Raw genomic sequence first — 20,776 nt, 5'->3', positions numbered from 1 at the left:
TGAAACGAAACTGAATATGTTTCTTTTTAAAATAATAAATACAAATGACTATCCACCCCAGTGATCCACCCCATGCACGTCATCAGCCAGCTTCAGTGCAGTCATCAATATTGATGAATGAATGAAATGCGAGCGAAAGTTGACTGGCATCATGGCGGCTTGGAGGTGTTGGATTTGTTTTGTCTTTGTTGCGCTTAGTCTTAAAGTTTTATTAAGCCATATCAATGCAAGTCATAGTCGCAGCCCGGATTTTTGGGTTTACTGTGGTATCGATGGATGTGAAAAGGACTTTAGAGTTTTCAACTCTTTTTTTCGCCACATTAAACGGACACACCTCGAGTATTACAGGACTGGACGTCCACCACGTTGGAGTACAACTGATTCTTCTCACTCTTCGGAGCAGGAAACATTTGGTGTGTCAGTTTTTGCCAATTGTACCACTCTTGCAGCAGCGGGCACCGGCACAAATGTTCCCAATCCCGTCCCACCTGTTGCCGTCCCACCTGTTGCTCTTGAACCTGACGTTGTCGGTCCTTCTGTAAGTTTACACTTCCATTTATTTAGCCTAATCAGTGTCAATGTCAATGACAATGTCCTGAAACATTGGTTTTCTCCATAAGGAGAAATGAGACGAGATATTTTAACTAAGATGTGTGGAAACATTCTCAAACACTATTCTTGTGCTTTTTTTGTCTTATGAACTTGTAGCCTATAGTAGAGATGGGTAGGCCTATTTAGGCCTAGGCCTACTTTAGTCAGTTTTACACACAAACCTCATTATATCTATGCTTCCTGAAGGAGGATGCTGTTGCGGAGACATCCAGAGCCGGACCTGATATGGCAAGATCTGCGGCTGCATTTGCCATCAGCATCCGAGAACAGGGCCATTTGTCACAGGTAGGCCTATTTGGCTCGATGAACAGATGCTTTACTAATAATTTAATGGTGAATAATGTGTTAAATGTTTATTTTATTGTTGTAATATGTATAAATTCTAGTTTCTTTCAGTACTTCAATGTTAATTGTGGGCCTGTAGTTAGGCCTATTTCAGGGTAGGCCTAGCCTAATTGTTTTACACGTATGTATTTTCACAGAGAACTGTCAGGAGTGTCATCTCAGGGGTGCAACAGTACCAAGCTGCTCTCCTTCTCACACTAAGGGACAGAGTCCAAAGGGTGTTTGAAGACCACCCAGAGACAACTGCTCAGCTCCAGAATGAGGCATTGGCTACATTTGATGCATTCATGGATCCTTTCTCAACCACCGCATATGGACAGAATAAAACCATCCGGGAACTATTCAATCCAGTCAACCCAGAGGAAGTTGTAGTATCCCAGAAGATTTGCTGGGTAAAGCGTGGTCATTCAAGGGTCATGGCCTTGAAGAATAAAAGTTTTTACTATATACCACTCATTGAGAGTCTTAAGCAGTTACTGAGCAATTCTAGAATCTTCTCCATGGTGACAACTATTCCACAAAGAAGTAGAGAGGGATTCCTCTATGATTTTACTGATGGAGCTCTTTTTACATCCCATCCATTATATGCTCAAAGGCCAAATGCTTTGCAAATACTATTGTACAGTGATGAAATAGAGATCTGTAATCCGTTAGGGCCCCATACCTCTGCAAATAAATTATTAATGTTTTATTATAGTTTAGGTAATATTGATCCCAAATTCAGATCCAAGTTGGCTGCAATAAGGCTCCTTGCTATTGCCAAGGCGAGCGATGTTTCTCAATGGGGTGTTGATGTTATACTAAAAAGAATCCTGGAAGATCTGACACTTCTTTACAATGGTGTAAGGATTGAAACCTCAAGTGGTGAAATTGAATTATTTGGTGCTGTAATAGCCGTTTGTGGAGACACACTTGCCCAACATGATCTTGCTGGGTTTAAACAAGGTGTTGGGTTTGCTTATAGCAAATGTAGAAACTGTGAATGTTCCTTTAATGACATGCAAAACATGTATGATGAGAATTTGTTTACTGCAAGAAGCTTGGAAAAACACATCAGGCAATGTGTTGAAATAGACAAAGCAAGCACAGAAACATTGAAATCATCCCTCAAAACCACTTACGGGATTAACAGAAGAAGCAGACTAATTGATTTTCCAGCATTTGACATGATAAAACAAACTCCACAGGATGTAATGCATGTACTTTTTGAAGGTGTTGCACCAATGGAAATAAAACTTGTGTTGAAAAAACTTATTCTGTCAGGACACATACAATTAGATGAAATTAACTCCGCTATCATAAACTTTCCTTACTCTCCTCTGGATATGCGAGATAAGCCATGTCCTATTAGTGTCAACACCTTAGCTGCCAGTGACAATAAATTAAAACAGTCGTGTGGACAAATGTTAATTCTTTTAAAAATAATACCTTTTCTTTTTAATGATCATCTGGATAACGAATATGTCACATTTATACTCAATTTAATTAAGATTGTTCAAATTGTCCTTGCTCCTTTTATTTCGTTACAAACTGTGTTACATCTCAGACACATGATTGAGCAGCATCTGCACCAGTTCAAAGAACTCTTTCCTGAAGCCAATATAATTCCCAAGCAGCATTATATGCTACATCTACCAAGCCAGATTATATCTCTTGGTCCTTTAGTAAGAACTATGTGTATGAGATTTGAAGCTAAGCATAGCTATTTTAAGCAATGGGCTTCCAAATTAAATTTCAAAAATGTTTGTAAATCACTTGCAAACCATAATCAGTTCCTTGAATGTTGCAATGAAATAGGCATTGATCATCCAATTTTTGCTACTGAGAAAGAATCAGGGCCTGTCTCTGCTGTTAAAAATGTTGATTATGTTAAGAGAAAAGTCAGAGATTTTTTGGGCATAGAGGTCATTCATCATGTTGTCTCTGTGAAGTGGTACATCCTTAATGGCAATAAGTACATCAGTGGGAAATCTATGATTATCGTAGATGTAGATGATGTTTTCCCAGTGTTTGGACTGATAAAAGACATCTTTTTGATAGATTCTTCTTTCATTGCTTTTGAGTTCCAGCGTTATGAAACCCTAAATCTGAGTCCAGAGTTGTTGGCATATGAAGTGGTGATTCCCAATGCTGCCCAGGCCACAGAATTTGTTAAAGATCTTATAGACTGCCTCTCCTATTTTTCAGTTAGTTTCAAAGACCGTACCTTTGTGCCAATAAAATATAATCTTTCAGATGTTATTGCCCACAGACAGTAATATGGATTGACAATAATATTGGATGTTTTGTGTTGTTGTTGCTTTGGTGTTTTTGTGTGTTAGGGCTGGAGGATATGCCGTTAAAAAACGTGATAACGGTTTCACCTACACAAGGTTCACTTTTTTATGAGAGAAGGTTTTTTTTTGTTTTTATTCCAAAACAGTGATTAAAATTGAAATGCAGATTAATTCATTTAAATTTAGGATTTTATCTAATTTTTAAATTAAATTTCAGTCTTCTGCAGAAACATTGAGATGTGGGGGAAAATCACTGCTTATAAAAAAAACTGCCCCACCATCACCAAGTACAAAGAAAGAATTAAAGACAGAAATCACAACTAACCCTACTTGGCATATTTGTTCTGTTCTCTGTGCACTTCCTATGGGCAACTGTTGTGTCCTCCGTTATAAGTTGCTTTATTAAAAAGCATTTGCCAAATGTAATGTAATGTAAGACTCTTGCAGTTTTGAACAAACATTTGTAATTTACTTGAAATCCGAGGAATAAAGTGAATTTTAAGATATTTTTTCTGTGACTCTTGAATCAAGCATGTTGAGCTTGTTATTGAATCTTAAAACAAGACTTATTTTGATGAGGAGAGGAGATGATGAGGAGGAGAAGCGTCATACATCTTATTTTCAGTGTTAACTGTCTCATTTTAGGATTCCCTGCCTGTTTGAGACAAAGAAGTACTATTTCACTTGATATAAGATTATACTGTTCTTAAAATGAGAAATCAATTCTTAAAACAAGAAAAAATATCTAACACTTCTAAATCTAAGTTTTTTTTTCTTGGGAAGAACCAAATAATTTGCAGTGTGTCGTGTTTCTTTTTGCTACTAAAGCTCTCTAGTTTCTTTCTAATATCCGGACTCCCGTCCTCCCTGGCTCACTTGCCTGCTTGCGGCCACATGATGACGTCACTGACGACAGAAATGTATTTCAATATCTCGCGAAAGCGCAATTCTAATGTCATTTTCTCATTTGCAATGGGGATGGTGAATGAAGAATAGTCCCCCAAAAGTTGTTGTGGCTAGGCTAACAGCAGGGAAACTATATTGTTTTCTGCACGGAGGCGGGGTGTCAGCGAAAAGCGAGCCACAAGCACAGGCCGAGGATGTGAGTCATGCATATTGGAAAAACCCTCTGTATCAATGTGTCAAACAATTAAATAAATATATACCTGTAGTCTGTGACATCTCCCAAGCCCAATCCATCCCGGTGAGTGCAGTCTTGGATAATGTCAAGTTGGATAATGCTAAGCCGAACAATGATACCCTGACCTTTTAAAAGGCACAATGATATGAATGGCATTGGTTAACAACATTCATGATGATAAAACAGATCCTATTGTGTTGATGACAGGAATCATGTCATTTTTCATCAGAATGAACGACTGTCATGTGAACACCATTTCAAATAGAGCATCACAGTTCCATCTGACCCTGAAAGGCAATGAAAGGGGTGACTTGAGCAGGCTACTTGGATAGCAATCTTTTGGAAAACTTGCGCATTGAGAACTTTAAAAGGGTGGATTGAGGCAGGGGTGCAGCAGCAAATTATGGGCCCTATGTACAGTCAGCTCCAATGGAACCCCCCCCCCAGCTCCAATGGAACCCCTACCCACCCCCCTCAGCCATATATCTTAATAAATCAGACTGTGTGTAAGGCCTGGTGACTCAGTCACACTTTACCCCCCTGAACAACACCAGTGGATTGAGGACACACAGGCCTGTGTGGTTTGATGTTGGTACGCTCTGGGTGTGGTACCAATGAATCTAGCTCTTTGGTGTTGTCAGAGGCGATTCTAGTGTCAATGGGGGCCCCAAGCAAAAACCCAAATGAATGAACATTGGAAGCAAATTGGCGCAATCATAGTTTAAAGTTTAGCTGTTTTTCACCATCTAGTGGCTTGGGGTCCCAAAGCGGCTGCCTGCCTAGCCTGGTGATAAGATGTCTCTGGGTGTCGTGGCCACCAGGATGCCTATTAAGTTAGCCAGGCCGTGCCCTCCTAGTAACGCAACACCTTCAGTGTTGCTTCTAGTCAGACCAAGAGTAAAACAAATATTGTTTCTGAGCTCCCGAAAAATCAGGAACTCCTCCCACTTTCCATCAGCAAACCAAGTGAGGCGGGTCAACAATGCCGTTTGAGAAATGTTAATTGTTATGCTCTTGGTCAGACACAGTCTCGAAGAGTTTTGAAAGTCGATGATAATCAGGCTACTATCAAGTACCCCAAAAGCCTCTGGTAAAAAGCCAGACGGTGAAACTTCTCCCATTCACAACACTGGTCTTGTTGGATAGTACTCTATGCTTAACCGGTCCTCTGTGTGTTTTCCCTCTGTATTGCAGGCCGAGTGTGAGACCAAGTGTTGAGATGTGTAGGAGGCCCGTGACTCCCAGCCTGCTGCCTGTCAGGCCCCACCTACGCCTGAGCCCACATGAAGTGTCTGAGGTCATCAACCATTTATAACCATAGGTAAGGACATCCCCTTCACACTCTTCAATAGAGGCCGGCTATCCCCTTTCCCATCTCCATTGCAAAGCATGGATTCACTGATTACAAAAATAATAATCTGTTTAACCCCTCAGTGCAGAGCCTATGTTATAACCTCACTGTCACCAACATTGTAACGGCTATATCTGTTACTTAAGGCTCTCTGTGCTGTCATAGCAATGTTGTTATGATGTAGTTGAGTATTTTCAGCAAATAGTGAATATGTCCGCCGTCCACCCCATCTGCAGTAAGAGGCTATGGAAAACACTCCGTTATAACAACCATCACTGCTGTAGATAAGCTTCATTTGTTATCTTCTTACCTTACCTTTCCCTTACTCTGTTACAAAAAGTTATTACATATTTATAGCCATAAGGAAACCCCACTATAATAGCCACTGTCTTCTTTTTTCTTTGCCATCCACATGCTCCTTTCCTTCCCAATGATTCACTGATTACACATTTATAACCATAAGAAAATCTCGACTCTACATCTACACCCAGTAGTAAAACATATACCATACATTAGTGTACATTTACCTTCCTCCCCTCCCTTCCTTCCTTGCTCCGTTAGTGTAAAAAATGAAAAAAAGTGGATTCACTGGCCACCCTCTTTTGAATCCTCTATTTTGTTGTTCCCGGAGGCAGATAAGCTGGATGCAGTTTTCAGAACAGAGGCACAGTTACTGAAATATTTATGACATTGCTAACAGCAGGCTACTACGCAGAGAGAGTTGCTGCAGTTGATGTTGTTACTGTTTTAGAAGATTATAGCCCAAAACACAGCATGCTGTGCTCACCTGAAATGAAGGAGAAATACTGAACTACCCAAACTGTTAAATGAGAATGCACATTTAATTTTGTAAATCTTGGACTGTTCATTCTAACACTAAGATAGCAGAACCAACACTAATAAGTATTAAAAAACTCTCTAAGTATTGGATTTAAACTGTGAAATTCACTGTGTGGGTTTAGGCTCATACACAGTAAGCACACAGTGTTACGAATGACACTGAACTTATATAATGAGAAACTTTAATTGTAAAACCAAACTGGCAACTCCACGTTAATTAGTCATGTGAAACGTTCCAAAAAAGCATTCTGTCGTCTTGTGCCTTGATGTGTTCAAACAAACAGGCCCTTATACAGTACCCATGGTCTTCACTTCCTCGGCATATGCCACTTCTAAAGAAGGGATACTTGTTAGCCGTTTCCTTGTTGCCAAGGACACGTCGCCACCCTGGAAAAGTCCCTTCTTTTTGGCCTGCACAAGGTTTGTTAACTGGGCATTTATGTGTGGGAACGAGAGACCAAATCGACGTGTGCTTTCACTTTGAACAAGGAGCCCAGAAGGAACCCTTAAGAACTGCAGCAGTCCCCCCTCCCTTTTAAAGAATCACACACAAATGCATGGGCAGAGACACACTTTCAACCCCCCCCCTCTCTCTCTCCCTCTCTCTCTCTCTCTCTCTCTCTCTCTCTCTCTCTCTCTCTCTCTCTCTGTCTGTCCCTCTCTCTCTCTCTCTCTCTCACACACACACACACACACACACACACACACACACACACACACACACACACACACACACACACACACACACACACACACACACACACACACACACACACACACACACACACCACTTCCTCCCCCTTTCTCAATTTCACTGTGATATGTTTTTCTCATTCAAATGCCACCTTTCTCCTTTTCATTATTGTGTGTGTGTGTGTGTGTGTGTGTGTGTGTGTGTGTGTGTGTGTGTGTGTGTGTGTGTGTGTGTGTGTGTGTGTGTGTGTGTGTGTGTGTGTGTGTGTGTGTGTGTGTGTCTTTGTCGCGCCATGTTGTGCTAAGCCAGGTTTAAATCATTCACTGATGACCCACTTTACAGTGCTTTATTAGACTCTCATGCTCCCCTCATTCTCTCTGTCCCCTCTTTCTCTCTCTCTCTTTCTCTCTCTCTCTCTCTCTCTCTCTCTCTCTCTCTCTCTCTCTCTCTCTCTCTCTCTCTCTCTCTCTCTCTCTCTCTCTCCCTCTCTCTCTCTGTCCTTGTTTCTTTTCCCCCTCTCTCTGCACCCCCTTCTCCTTGCCTGACTTCCTTGTTTTCTTTTCCTTAATAAACTGTAACTGTTCAGGTTTTTTAGTGCACTACGTGTTCCAATAAAAGCAGCGTTAACGTTAAAGTCTAATACCCCTCTCTCCCATTATTAATGTTCCTCTACCTCCACCTCCCTATTCCCCTCTCTTACTTACTTCTTTTTGTTTTCCTTTCTTTCTTTTTTCCCTTTTCTTTCTTTCTTTCTTTCTTTCTTTCTTACTTTCTTTCTTTCTTTCTTTCTTTCTTTCTTTCTTTCTTTCTTTCTTTCTTTCTTTCTTTCTTTCTTTCTTTCTTTCGTTCTTTCTTTCTTACTTTCTTTCTCTTTCATTATCTCATGCTCTGTCTCTCTGTACTTCCTTTCTCCATCTCTGTCTCACTTTCTGTCCTCATCCTGTCTCTCCCTCTCTCATCCACACACTCGTTCACTCGCTTCCTTTTCCATTTCTGATTATAATATATTTTCATATATTTTCCATATCTTCCTTTTTCTGTCCCCTAATCTCTCTCTCTGTCTGTTTGTGTTGCAGGTAATGACGAAGCCCAACTCTAACCCTGGAGATGCCGAAGAGAAGAGACATTCTTGCCATCGTGTTGATCGTGTTACCGTGGACCCTGCTCATCACCGTCTGGCACCAAAACGCGATAGCACCACTGCTGGCCATTCGCAAGGGTACATACTCACTCACTCACTCACATATTTACTCAGTAGACACACGCACCCACACACACACACACACACCTACCCAGGGCCGGATCTAGCCATTTTGGGGCCCTGGGCGAAATATAAACACGGGGCCCTCAAAAAGTCATTTTATAGACATGAAATTCTGCGTTTTGGTGCTATTTTAGTTTTTTTGTCTCATTTATATATCAGATTACTTTACATAAGTGACAAATTAAGACCAACCCTACTTTTTAGTGTGTTTACAGCGACTAATGTGACAGTTGGGGCCCTATGGATCTCAGATTTGATTGAGGCCCTAGGTTTGCCTAATGGAATGTCCGGCCCTACACCTACCGTATGTTTAGCATCTGTGTATTGTCACAAATAGACATAAGCCAAAGGCTAAGTTTGTTTTCTACCTTGAGCGGTGGGAACCTTCCAGCTTATTTGAGTTTGTTGGTATGAATCATACTTAGCAGTGTGGGCAGAGTGAAGTGGTAGAGGTTCACGCACACACACACACACACACACACACACACACACACACACACACACACACACACACACACACACACACACACACACACACACACACACACACACACACACACACACACACACACACACACACACATACACACACACACCACGGTGAGTCATGTGTTGTTGGTGATGTTGGTGATCTCCATAGGAACATTAGAGTTGTCAGCAAACTCAAGGGGCTCACAGGAAAATGAATACTTCCTGTGAAATCCACTTCAGCCAATCCACTCCACTTCATCCAAATGAGAGCCAACGTCCGTGCTGGTGTTGTGTCGATATGAGCTACCTGTTGAGCTGCGCTACCAAGCCCTGTGGAGCTATTGCCCACGTGTCTTCGTCCACGGGGTGCACTGGGCCCTGGTGCCCTGTCTACAGTTGTTCTTGTCACTGTAGCTGTAGCAAGCCATTACCAACACACAACAATAGTGCCCCTGATAGGTTTTGTTGCTATGCAAACAGCATATTGGTAGCTCATCGCAACACCGTAGCCCATTTCAACAGAACACTGGGCTTCAGGTGAGCGATACAAGGGCGTGACGTGGTTTGGAGTGTACGTGTCGAGCAGCGTGACGCCAGCAGCGGCAGTATTGCATGAGTCAAAGCTTCTTGTGTGCTGTAAAACAAAAAATCACTAGTTACAACTTCCTGTGAACACAGTGCAGACTGCATGGGGCCAACGGCAATGTTTGAGCACTAAAAAAAAACAGAAAAGAAAAGAAATTCAGACAGCCCTGCGGTGAGGAATTCAGACTGCCCTGTTCACAAGAGCCTTTCATCCATCTGCGAGACCTTTGCTGATTTGTTTAGCATTGTCACTGAGGGCCAAGTGGCCTCGTTGGCGATGGGAGAGAGAGGGAAGCAGAGTAAAGGGCAGCAAAGGCGAAACAGAAAGAGATGAGAGAAAAAGGGGAAAACAAAGAGAAACAGAAACAGGCAGCTAGAGAGAGAAGTCGAGAGAAAGAGAGAGAGTGAGAGAGAAAGAGAAAGGGAGACAAAGACAGAGACAGAGACAGAGAGAACAGAGAGCTGCAGAGAGAGAGGGGTAGCAAAATAGACAGAGAGAAACGGAGAGAGGGCAAGAGAGAATGGAGAAGAGGGATGATGTCCATCGCTGTTGCCTTTTAATCAGACGGCGAAACAACAAGAGGATTGCAAATGAGTTTCAGATGGCCCTGAAGGAGCGCCTCAGATGCGGCTCCCAGACAATATCCCCGAGAAGAGCAGCAGCATGCAACACATGGGGATACGCTTTGATATCAGACACAAAAGCCTCACAGAATACAATAGCAGATACAACACAGCAAGCGTTATTCTCATTCTTTTTTTTTTCTTTTTTTTGTGCAGTTTTTGACGCATCAGTGGTTGCTGGAATGTTCTCTGGCTTGATATTAATCTTTGCTTTTCACTCTGGTAGTCAAAAATATGCTGTCAGCTCAGCAGCATGTGATGCGGTCACAACTTTGCAACCATGTTTGCGAATACCCACAATCAGATGAAGTGCCCTTGAGAGGAGATGGTGAAGCTCCGATCCTGAGTTGAATCTAATATGCTGCGGCTTTTTGGAATCACCAGAGGCATTTGTTACTTTTGATGGCCACAGAATGACTTATACAAAAAATGCTGTAATGCACTGCCGACTCCCCGGGGGGTGGGGGTGGGGGGGATACTGTTGAGTCAGGAAGTTTTCCCCACCCTGTCAGCTGGGCTGCCACCGTGAACGAAACATCACGAAAAGTGCTGCTTTACACAAGTGAAACCTGGCTGTCAGCTGGCGTTTTGGCTTTTGTTTCTTTTTCCCGCTGTTTTCTTAACAGCTACTTTGTTCAGAGTTTATTTCTTCCAGACAAAAGGAGAAGGGAAAAGAGTGTGATTTACAGGAAACAAGAAACATTTAGCCTGTCAGGACTCAGGAGGAGGCTGTTTCCATCTGGAAGGAGAAGCTGAAATGTTCACCTCTTTAGTGTGCCAAGAGTGGAGATGGCCTATTAGCGACGAGGCAGCTGTAAACTTGTCAATTAACAAGACCGTAATGAAACAGCTGCTCCACAACAAGGTGTGACTTACAGTACGAGCTGCGATGGGTCAGGCTTCAAGATGTCGCTAGTTTGTCATAGTTTTATTTATTTACTTATTTATTTATGTATCCTTTATTTGTCCCATTGAGACTGAAAATCTCTTCTGCCAGGGAGTCCTGGTCAATGGCAGCCTACATAAAGTTACAGATGCAAACAGACACATAGACTTACTGTAAGGAGAATAAACTTACAAAAAGAACACTGTAGAATGCTGGTGGTCCGCAAGAAATCCAAGTAATGAAATATTTAAAAAAATATATATTTAAAAATGTACACGTTACTCGTATTATGTTTTTAACCCAACCACCAGTATATCATTTACAGGCTTTGTGCTATTCCTAAGTTAGGGCTGAGCGTGTGATGCTCAATCAACTCATATACTGTATAAATAAAACACATGCTAAACTTAGGAGTACATGGTCTTCCTACTAAAAAACTTTGAGAAACATTGACACTACACCACTGTACTGTATTATCTGTTCTTCATTAGAGAGCCCTGCTTGCACTGCCCATCCCCAATGCATGTCTTACTTTTCATATGCTCTTTCTTGTGTCTTAGTTGGTGAAGTGTAGAGCTACCAACCCCAATAGTTATGGAATACAGACAAAGATTGCAAAAAATCTGAAAAGATCTGTATTAGAAGTCACTTTCAATAAAATTTACAATAAATGTGTCTTGCTGGTTTGTAATTGGATGGTATCAATGTAAAATATAATGTCTGATTTATATTGAGTGATGGTTATGATCCCAACTAAGACACTGCCAAACAGTTCCAGACGTCACCATATGTGGTGCAATGTTTCACATTGAACAATTTTATCAGTCACAAACAATGATTTTTCCAGGCAAGCAAAATCTCTCTACTGAAACTTAAACTGTTGACCCAGAGTCTTTCGCTTAGCAAATGTAAGTGGTCATGTGATGTTGTTTTGTTTTCCATGACTTCTCCACCTACCAAATAGCCATTGTCAGGACCATATTTTTTTTTCCTCTGTGTGCCGTATTGATGTTCCTCATCTGTCAAGCAGCTACATTTGTTTTGCTGACTCATATTCTCCACATACTAACAACAAAGTGTAATAATGCTGGCTACGTTTCCCCTCCTTTTCCAGGTATTACAATGTCACACACAGCCAAACCATGCCTAACGGACCGTATAATGCAAACCTTTCTGCATATACAGTATATATATAAAAATGATCAGTCATCTCATTTCAGAACTGCATACCTCTGCTTCAAAGGGCACCTTCAAGTATAAACTTTAAGTAGTCTAGGAAAATAGAAACACAATAGAAACACAGAAAGTACAAAATACAGTACAGTGTCTCCTTGAGGAATGGAGAGCTTAACACATCTTCCAAAGGGGGGTGCATGCTGACAGTGGCCTAGGCAATCTTAACAGTGCAGGCGCTATAGGTTGTTTCAAGGGGCACAGTTTGTCTGATACCATGGAGAACAGCAAACAGTAGGAAAGAAGGCTCTGGCCCAGAATTGTCAGCAAAAGTGTACTGCAAAAAGTCAACTGTTAACACAAACTTGAACCGTTTACACAAATATTCAAACCTCAAATTCCTCAGTTCTTATTCAAACACACAGTGTGACTTATTTTCAGCCAATTATAGAATATCTCCAAAGGTGTACTATGCTGGCTTTTAAATTCATAAGTAGAAAATAAGTGAACAGATCACAACCAAAGGCCAAATGACTGTTTCTCTGTGGGTGCCATTACTGGGTTCTGTGTTGTTCCGGAATGTTCCGGTTGTGCCCCTTGCAGCAGCCTTGTGTGATGCATAATGCGTCACCATGCCTCCTCCTCAGCCTAACCCCTTCCTCCTCCCAGCCTCCCCTACACCTCCTTCCCTGCCTCCTTCCGGCTCAGTCTCACAGTGCTGCTCTCGCCTCTTTCAGCTTGTCACCACCTAGTCAGAGACTTCTTTATCATTCCCGAGCGGCTAGCCATCCACCGCCACCGGCTCGCAGGTAGCTACTCCTTTCCCGCCCTGTCCTTTCTCCCGTCTTTCTCCTCTCCTCTCTCTCTCTCCCTCTCCCTCTCTGTCTGTCACTCTAACGCGGCGCCTCTCTGACCATCAATACAAACCTGAGCAGCCCCAGGGGAGGGCATGCTAACGCTTTAATTTTTCTCTTCCTCCTCCGATTCCACCCCTTTCTCTTCCTCCTCCTATTCCACCCCTCTCTGCTCCTCTTCCTCTCCATCCTCTTCCTCCTCCTATTCCACCCCTTTCTGCTCCTCATCTGTCTCCTGTCTCTGGTATCCCTCCCCCCCCCATTTCTCTTGGCCACCATGCTCCTGGGGGTCCCTCTACTCATTTCTGTTTCTGTATTCATCTGCCCCTTCCCCCCTTTCTACTTTCTCCCCTCCTCTGTCCTCTTCCTCCCCCCGCTCGTGTCACTTCCTGTTTCCTCCCCCATGTTCCATATCCCCTTTTCTTGTCCTCCCACTCATTTGCTTCCCATCTCTCCACCTCTCCCTTGTCATTCACCTCCTGTCCTCCCTCTCATTATCATCCTCTTCGTCCTCCTCCTCCTCCCTCTCCTCCACCACCTCCTCGTCCACCACCTTCTCTTCCTCTTCTTTCTTCTCTCCACCACCTTCTCCTCCATCATACTCGTCCTCCTCCTTTTCATCCTCCATCTCCTCCTTCTCTTTCTCTTCCTCCTCCTCCTCCTCCTCCTCTTCTCCTTCGTCTTCTCTCCACTACATCATCTCATCATCCACCTCCTCTTCCTACTCCACCCATTCGTCTTCTTCCTCCTCTTCCTCTCCATCCTCTTCCTCCTCCTCTCCACCACACCATCCTCTGCCTCATTCTACTCCTTCACCTCCTCCTTACTCCTCCTCCTCTCCTCCCGTCTTCTCTCCACCACATTGCTCTCCACCTCCTCCTCCTCTTCTCCCTCCTCCAACCATTTCTCCTCCTCCTCCTCCTCGTCTCCTCTGCCCACCCATTTCTCCTCCTCCTCCTCCTGTCTTCTCTCCACCTCCTCCTCCTCCTCCTCTCCTCTCCTCCTCCTCCTCCTCTCCTCCTCTCCTCCTCTCCTCCTGTCCTCTCCTTCTCCGCAGATGACGGCGCTGAGGGACGTCGGGAGGCGGGGGGCGCGGGCGGGGCCGGCGACTCCAAGGAGTACTGCTCGCCGGGCGACAGCCGGGACATCGTGGAGGTGGTGCGCACCGAGTACGTGTACACGCGGCCGCCGCCCTGGTCCGACGTGCTGCCCGCCATCCACGTGATCACGCCCACCTACAGCCGGCCCGTGCAGAAGGCGGAGCTGACGCGGCTGGCCAACACCTTCCTGCACGTGGCCAACCTGCACTGGATCCTGGTGGAGGACGCGCAGCGCCGCACGCCGCTGGTGGCCCGGCTGCTGCGCGAGACGGGCCTCAACTACACGCACCTCAACGTGGAGACGCCGCGCAACTACAAGCTGCGGGGCGACGCCCGGGACCCGCGCATCCCGCGCGGCACCATGCAGCGGAACCTGGCGCTGCGCTGGCTCCGGGAGACCTTCAGCCCCAACAGCAGCCAGCCGGGCATCGTCTACTTCGCCGACGACGACAACACCTACAGCCTGGAGCTGTTTGAGGAGGTGGGGGCATGGATAACTACTTAGGCTACATTACCAGGTTAATAGGTCAGTGATGGTCTGGAGCTGTTTGAGGAGGTAGGAGCACTGTAGGCTACTGTACTACATTACCAGGTTAATAGGTCAGTGATAGTCTGGAGTTGTTTGAGGATTGCCTGGTTAAGCCAAGTGAGATTGGACAGAGAAACGGACCATGAACTTGTCCGTTATGAGTCATCGTCGCCAGACTGTCTTTCAGATCGAAACTTGTGTAGAACTAAAGGCAGTATGGGAGTTCCCAGGCTAGTTTGAGGAGGTCGGCCATGGAAACCAAGAAATATCATTAAGATGGGACAGTTAAGAAATAAGATGGCTCTTTGATAGATTAAGCCTGGAGGAGGTAAGGTCATGGGGGTTTATATATTGAATTAAGGTGATACAGTGATAGGTTAATTCTGGAGCTGTTTTCAGAGATAGGAATGGAGACCAATAGACTACATTAAGATGACAGTTAACTAATAAGATGGCGGTAAGGCATACCCTTTGAGGCGGTATGTCCATGGAGAGAGCGATAGGCTTCATAATATAATACAAGTTAAATAGGTGAAACAGGTTACGCCTGGAGCTGCTTGAGAAGGTGAGTCAGAGAGACCGACAGACTACACTTACATCAACCAATTAGAGAATAAGATGCTACATTAAGATGTCACGGTGAAGAAATATGATGAAAACAGTGATGGGATGAAGCCTGGGGTTGTTTTAGAAGGCATGGAGTTGATTACATGCATATAAAATTAAGATGGCGCAGTAATAGGCTAAGATGCCGCAGTTGTGAATTAAGATGGCGCCATTAAGGATGAAGATGGCACAGTGATAGACTAAAATGGCACCGTTATGAATTCAGAGGCACAGTACGAGATTAAGAGGCCGCTGCAGGGGGCTTTGAGTGCTGAAGAGAAAGAGAGTCAGCCTCATTGGACACACGAGGACTTCTGTTTATCTAATAAACACGACGATTACCGTACATGTGCACTGCATTTTACATAATGTAATCATGCTTTGATCAGGGGCCTATTTCTTCTGAAACGTACAATAAATATAGGCAGGTCTTGGCCATAGATCAAGGTACCGTACTATAACGCCAGGGATCCACGCTATTCCAGGCCAATTACATTTCCTGATTCTCCCCCATCTCTCTCTCCCACTCTCCATCCCCTATCCCCTATCCGACACTGTCCTATCAAGGCACTAAGTCCCTAAAATCTAAATTATTAAGTAAACACTTGAATAAATAAAAATGGGCTACTGCTATGAAACAGCAATGCAGTTACACATTGTCCAAATATGTATGTGTCTGATGAGATCTGAGGAAACTACTCACCATTTATCATTCAGTGTCCCTCAGCCATTATCTTGCACTTGGTGTTAAACCCTATGCAGCACACGTTCCAACCATGATGCCGAGTGTGTATTTGGGCATTTGTGTCTTTGTGTTTGTGTGTGTTTGTTTGTTTGTTTGTTTGTTTGTTTGTTTGTTTGTTGCTCCAATCGATAATTCACTGCTGGACTTGAAAGGCTGTGAAAATAGAGGATAGAAGATTATTGATTGCTTTTGTCTTTCTGCGCGTTCCTCAATCCTTTTAGTCTGTCCTATTTTCACCTTTTGTGTATAGTTTCAGCAGGTCAGTAGCTAGAGAGCGGTGGCTTTATGGATTAGGAGAGGAGAGGATGGCGCAACGTGGACTGGCAGGGTAAACAGTGTGATGAGCTGTGTGTGAAAGTCGCACCGCAGAGTAAATTGTAAATTGGGCTTTGTAAAACTGAAAGACGAGCTTCATGAAAGACTAGATTCATGAAAGGGAAAATAGCCACATATCTTTCTTTCTCTCTTACTGCAATTTCTACATCCCTCCCTCTGTTCATGATGCCTTAATTGGTTCTTCCACTTTCTTTTTAGATTGCTTTTTATTGTCTCTTACCTTTGCTGTCCTCTCCTCTTTCCTGTAGTCCCTTTCACACACACACACACATACACACTATCTATCTATCTATCTATCTATCTATCTATCTATCTATCTATCTATCTATCTATCTATCTATCTATCTATCTATCTATCTATCTATCTATCTATCTATCTATCTATCTATCTATCTATCGTACCCTGGCTGTGAAATGCTGTTCTTTCCTCTTCCCTCTGCCATACTGTTCCTGTTGGAAGTGTGTGTTTTCAGACACAGCTCTCCGGCAAGGCAATCTTGTGCGGCTTCTGATTGAGTTTGTGAGCCAACAAGACCCAACAGCAGTTCATAATACCGCCTGAAATGACCGCCAAAGCACTCCGCCCACATGACCAGATCGCGTTAGCAACGACTTGCTAGTGCCTCAAACCACAGATCACCCCCAAGACAGAGAGGAAGAGAGAGAGAGAGAGAGAGAGAGAGAGAGAGAGAGAGAGAGAGAGAGAGAGAGAGAGAGAGAGAGAGAGAGAGAGAGAGAAAGAGAGATTGAAGGATTGCGATGTGTTTCTGCGTGTGTGTGCGTGTGCATGTGCGTGTGAGTGTGTGTGCGTGTGTGTGTGCATGTGTGTGCGTGAGTGTGTGTGCATGTTTCTGTGTGTCTGTGTGCAGTCATCATATATAAAAGAAAGGGAGAGAACAGGAAAGAGGAGAGGACAAAAAAGGTAAGAGACAATAAAACACAATCTAAAAGAAAGTGGAGGGAGCAAGCACGGCATCATGAACAGAGGGAGGGATAGAGAAATTGCAGTATGAAAGAAAGAAAGAAAGAAAGAAAGAAAGAAAGAAAGAAAGAAAGAAAGAAAGAAAGAAAGAAAGAAAGAAAGAAAGAAAGGAGGGTGGAATGAGAGAGAGAGACAGAGAGAGGGATAGAGAGAGAGAGAGAGAGAGAGAGAGAGAGAGAGAGAGAGAGGGAGCACAGTAGGGAGCAGAGGGAAGGAAGGAGGGAGTGGAGGCAGGAGTGTAAATACTGGCCCTGCGGTGTATTGATGGTGCTGTCATTACCTTTGCCGTGGGGGATCAGCCATAATAAGCTCACAGAGAAACCCTCCATCACGGCCACACCATGACAGCAACTGAGGGGTTGCCAAGGGAAACAGGGCTCCGTCGCGCCCGCCACTGACAGATCGCCGCAGCCGTGTTGGCGGGAGGAAGAAAGAGTGTTGTGTTGAGGGTGGGGGAGGTTGGGTGTGGTATGCAGGCCCGCTGACAGCTTTAGCCGGGTCCAAGCCAAAGCAATCTGATAGGGCCCCACCACCTACAACATACAATGTAATGAGAACCCAATTCTGGGATCCATCCACCCTCTTCCTGGGCCTGGGACAACGGACCCTTCTGCCCCCCCTCATGTCAGCTTCCCCTGGTGGGGTGTTTGGCTCCCCTCCACATGGGGACTTCCTGTTGTTATCTTGTCCCCTTTACGATCCGCTTTGCACCGTGACATCTAAGCAGTGGTGGCATCTAGCCAGGCCACGCTCTCCTAGCGATGCGACACCTTCGGCGTTGCTACTACTAGTCAGGTCAAGAGCAATACAAGTACTTTATGAGCTCCGGAGAACTCGGGAACTCCCACTTTGTCGGGAAACAAACAACTCTCAGCAGCTCCAACGGCCCTGGGTATAGAGGCGTGTTCAAAGCAGTTCAAAGCAGTTTTTTAGGCAGAGGTGTTCTATTGGGACTAAGAAAATATTTGGTTTAAACTTTGGCACAGCCTTTTCTGGCCTCAACCTGTAGCAATCCAATGGGTCAACCATGCTGTTTGAGAAACGTTAATTTTCATATTGCAGGTCAGACCAAGTCTCGAAGAAATGCGAAAGTCAATGATAATCAGGCTAGTTGGCATCACAGACAGTGTGTGCTGTGCTTGTAACTATGCAGGCTGGGGATCTCTTTATGCTATACCCCATTCATGTTGTTATTCTGTAATGTACAATACATGGTAAAAGTGTGTGTGTGTGTGTGTGTGTGTGTGTGTGTGTGTGTGTGTGTGTGTGTGTGTGTGTGTGTGTGTGTGTGTGTGTGTGTGTGTGTGTGTGTGTGTGTGTGTGTGTGTGTGTGTGTGTGTGTGTGTGTGTTTGCTTATTTATGGGTACAGTATGTGAGTGTCTGTGATAGAGACAAAGAGAGAGAAAGAGGGACATAGAGGGAGTTATTGTAAAAACCACAAAACACAACAATTGGATCAAACTATTTAACTGCGTGGAAACTCATAAGGACACAATAACGATACCATGTGGACTCATGACCACATTGCCATTATATTCTCAAGCCGTCTGGAACCTATGATGGTGCATCTCCACCCGGGAAGGCAACAGCGGGTTGTTGCCCCGGGCCCACGGAGAGGAGGTGTGTGTGTGTGTGTGTGTGGGGGGTGGGGGGGGTGTTGATGGCGGCTGGCAGAATTGGTTCCTCATTACATTGTATGTATAGGGTGGGGGGATATTTCATATGACTTTGCCCCGACCCTTCCAAAGCTGTTTGCACTTGGCCCTCATCTCCACAGCTACCAACTGGGGGAAAACACTACAGAGAAAATGAAGACAGGGTCTTTCCATACCCCGGGGAAATCGTCGAGTCGTTCATAAGCTAATAAACAACATAACAGTGCTTTATGGGTCTCCATCAAAAACCGAGGAAGTCTTTTAAACTGTCCACACAATGAGATTATGATGCCCCATCTGATCCTCTAAATGTGGTCCCACTTTGTTGTCTGGGTCCCATCTTGCAGATGGCAACAGAATAGGCCCAGGCCACATCTGAATCGACTGTACCAACTGCCTGCGGTTTCTTTGCCTCGGAAAAAAAGAGAGGAAAAAAAAACGTAATCGCCTCATTTTTTAGTCACCACGGTTCTGCTTGATATCCTTTTATGACCTTAACAAAAGTAGTTTTAAGACTTGCCATTAGGTTCCAACAAAAGGGAAATAACAGTTTGCAGGAGGAGGGAAAGAGAAAGTGAGAATGAGAGACTAAATGTGTTAGAAAGAGTTAAGAAAGACTGTGAGAAAATGAGAGAGAGAGAGAGAGAGAGAGAGAGAGAGAGAGAGAGAGAGAGAGAGAGAGAGAGAGAGAGAGAGAGAGAGAGAGCTGCTTTGGCTTCCACATTTGTGAATCTGAGAGGAAGTCATTAAAGATTCATTTGGCCTTGTTAAAAAAACAACACTACTGAGGGGCGAACATCAATTATTCAGACTTTTATTAAAAATGATTATGCCAAGCGAGCAAACACACGCAGAGCTATTTACAGACGGGCCACTATTTTAACCTCACTCTCTTAAGACACTGAAATGCCACTGACTTGCAGTCAACTGCCAGCAGTGAGTCGGTACGTCTTCTTTCTCTTCAAAAAGACAGCTGTCTTCATCATCAGCGAAGTCAAATGCTTACTTGTTTGCAGTTTTATAGTATTTATACTTTATGTAACAGTATAGTATGTCTTACATTTTATGGAAGCTACGATCTTGGTGTCCTTAATGCAGTGTTTCTCAAAGTGGGTCGCACGCCCCTGGTGTTTCTCAAAGTGGGTTGCACACCCCCCCTGGGGCTCCGAAGCACCCAGACCCTCTGAAGGGTGAATGATGGAAATCCACCAATGTGGATTTTTCTTTTAACCCAGTAAGACATGGGCCCTGTTCCCAGTATGGCAATGACCAAGTCTTAATATATTACCAAAGTCCCTGTGCACTATCATTGTGGTGTTATGGTGGTAAAAAAAAATCACAGCGTTCCATTGGTGGAATGGTGCGCGTTAAGGGACTATGAAAAACTGGGATGGGAAATGGGCTATCATTTTTTGTGACAGAGATTACACGACGTGTGAGGATGAGTATTCACAGCGGTCAAAATGTAATCTGGTTCTCGCCAGATCCTCATGTATTTCTGTTCAGCTTCGTGAGCTACTCAATGTGACCTTTCAATGGTCAATTCAGACTTTGTGTAAGAAACTTGAATCACTATCTTGAACACGATCACCTTTGGACAAAGGCTGGTAGAAAAGCTAATTACTGAATGATGCTTCTAAAGCACTGTAGGCCTAATGTTTTAGGTATAGAGCATACTGCATGAGGCACTGAGTAGATTACATTCA

The 20,776-nt window shown here is 44.1% G+C and overlaps 2 protein-coding genes across 3 annotated transcripts in view; both read left to right on the top strand.

Moving 5' to 3' along the window:
* The window catches only part of b3gat1a (beta-1,3-glucuronyltransferase 1 (glucuronosyltransferase P) a), a 177,082-nt gene that overhangs the window by 142,294 nt on the left and 14,012 nt on the right, over window positions 1-20,776 (top strand). Inside the window, exons 4-7 of one of the 2 annotated variants that reach the window (XM_063205613.1) lie at window positions 5,569-5,695; window positions 8,336-8,478; window positions 13,000-13,071; window positions 14,174-14,697. In XM_063205613.1, the coding sequence (XP_063061683.1) occupies window positions 8,367-8,478; window positions 13,000-13,071; window positions 14,174-14,697 (708 nt within the window). In that variant the 5' untranslated portion in view covers window positions 5,569-5,695; window positions 8,336-8,366. The remainder of the gene's footprint in view (window positions 1-5,568; window positions 5,696-8,335; window positions 8,479-12,999; window positions 13,072-14,173; window positions 14,698-20,776) is intronic. The other variant, XM_063205614.1, reaches the window with a different exon arrangement.
* LOC134454541 (uncharacterized) lies at window positions 122-3,215 on the top strand. Its single transcript, XM_063205605.1, has 3 exons — window positions 122-538; window positions 799-897; window positions 1,095-3,215. Exons 1-3 carry the CDS (start codon window positions 122-124, stop codon window positions 3,213-3,215), a joined length of 2,637 nt encoding a protein of 878 aa, XP_063061675.1.

This window comes from Engraulis encrasicolus, chromosome 8 (genome assembly GCF_034702125.1).
Source record: "Engraulis encrasicolus isolate BLACKSEA-1 chromosome 8, IST_EnEncr_1.0, whole genome shotgun sequence".
NCBI lineage: Eukaryota > Metazoa > Chordata > Actinopteri > Clupeiformes > Engraulidae > Engraulis > Engraulis encrasicolus.
This window is presented reverse-complemented; position numbering and strand designations above follow the sequence as displayed.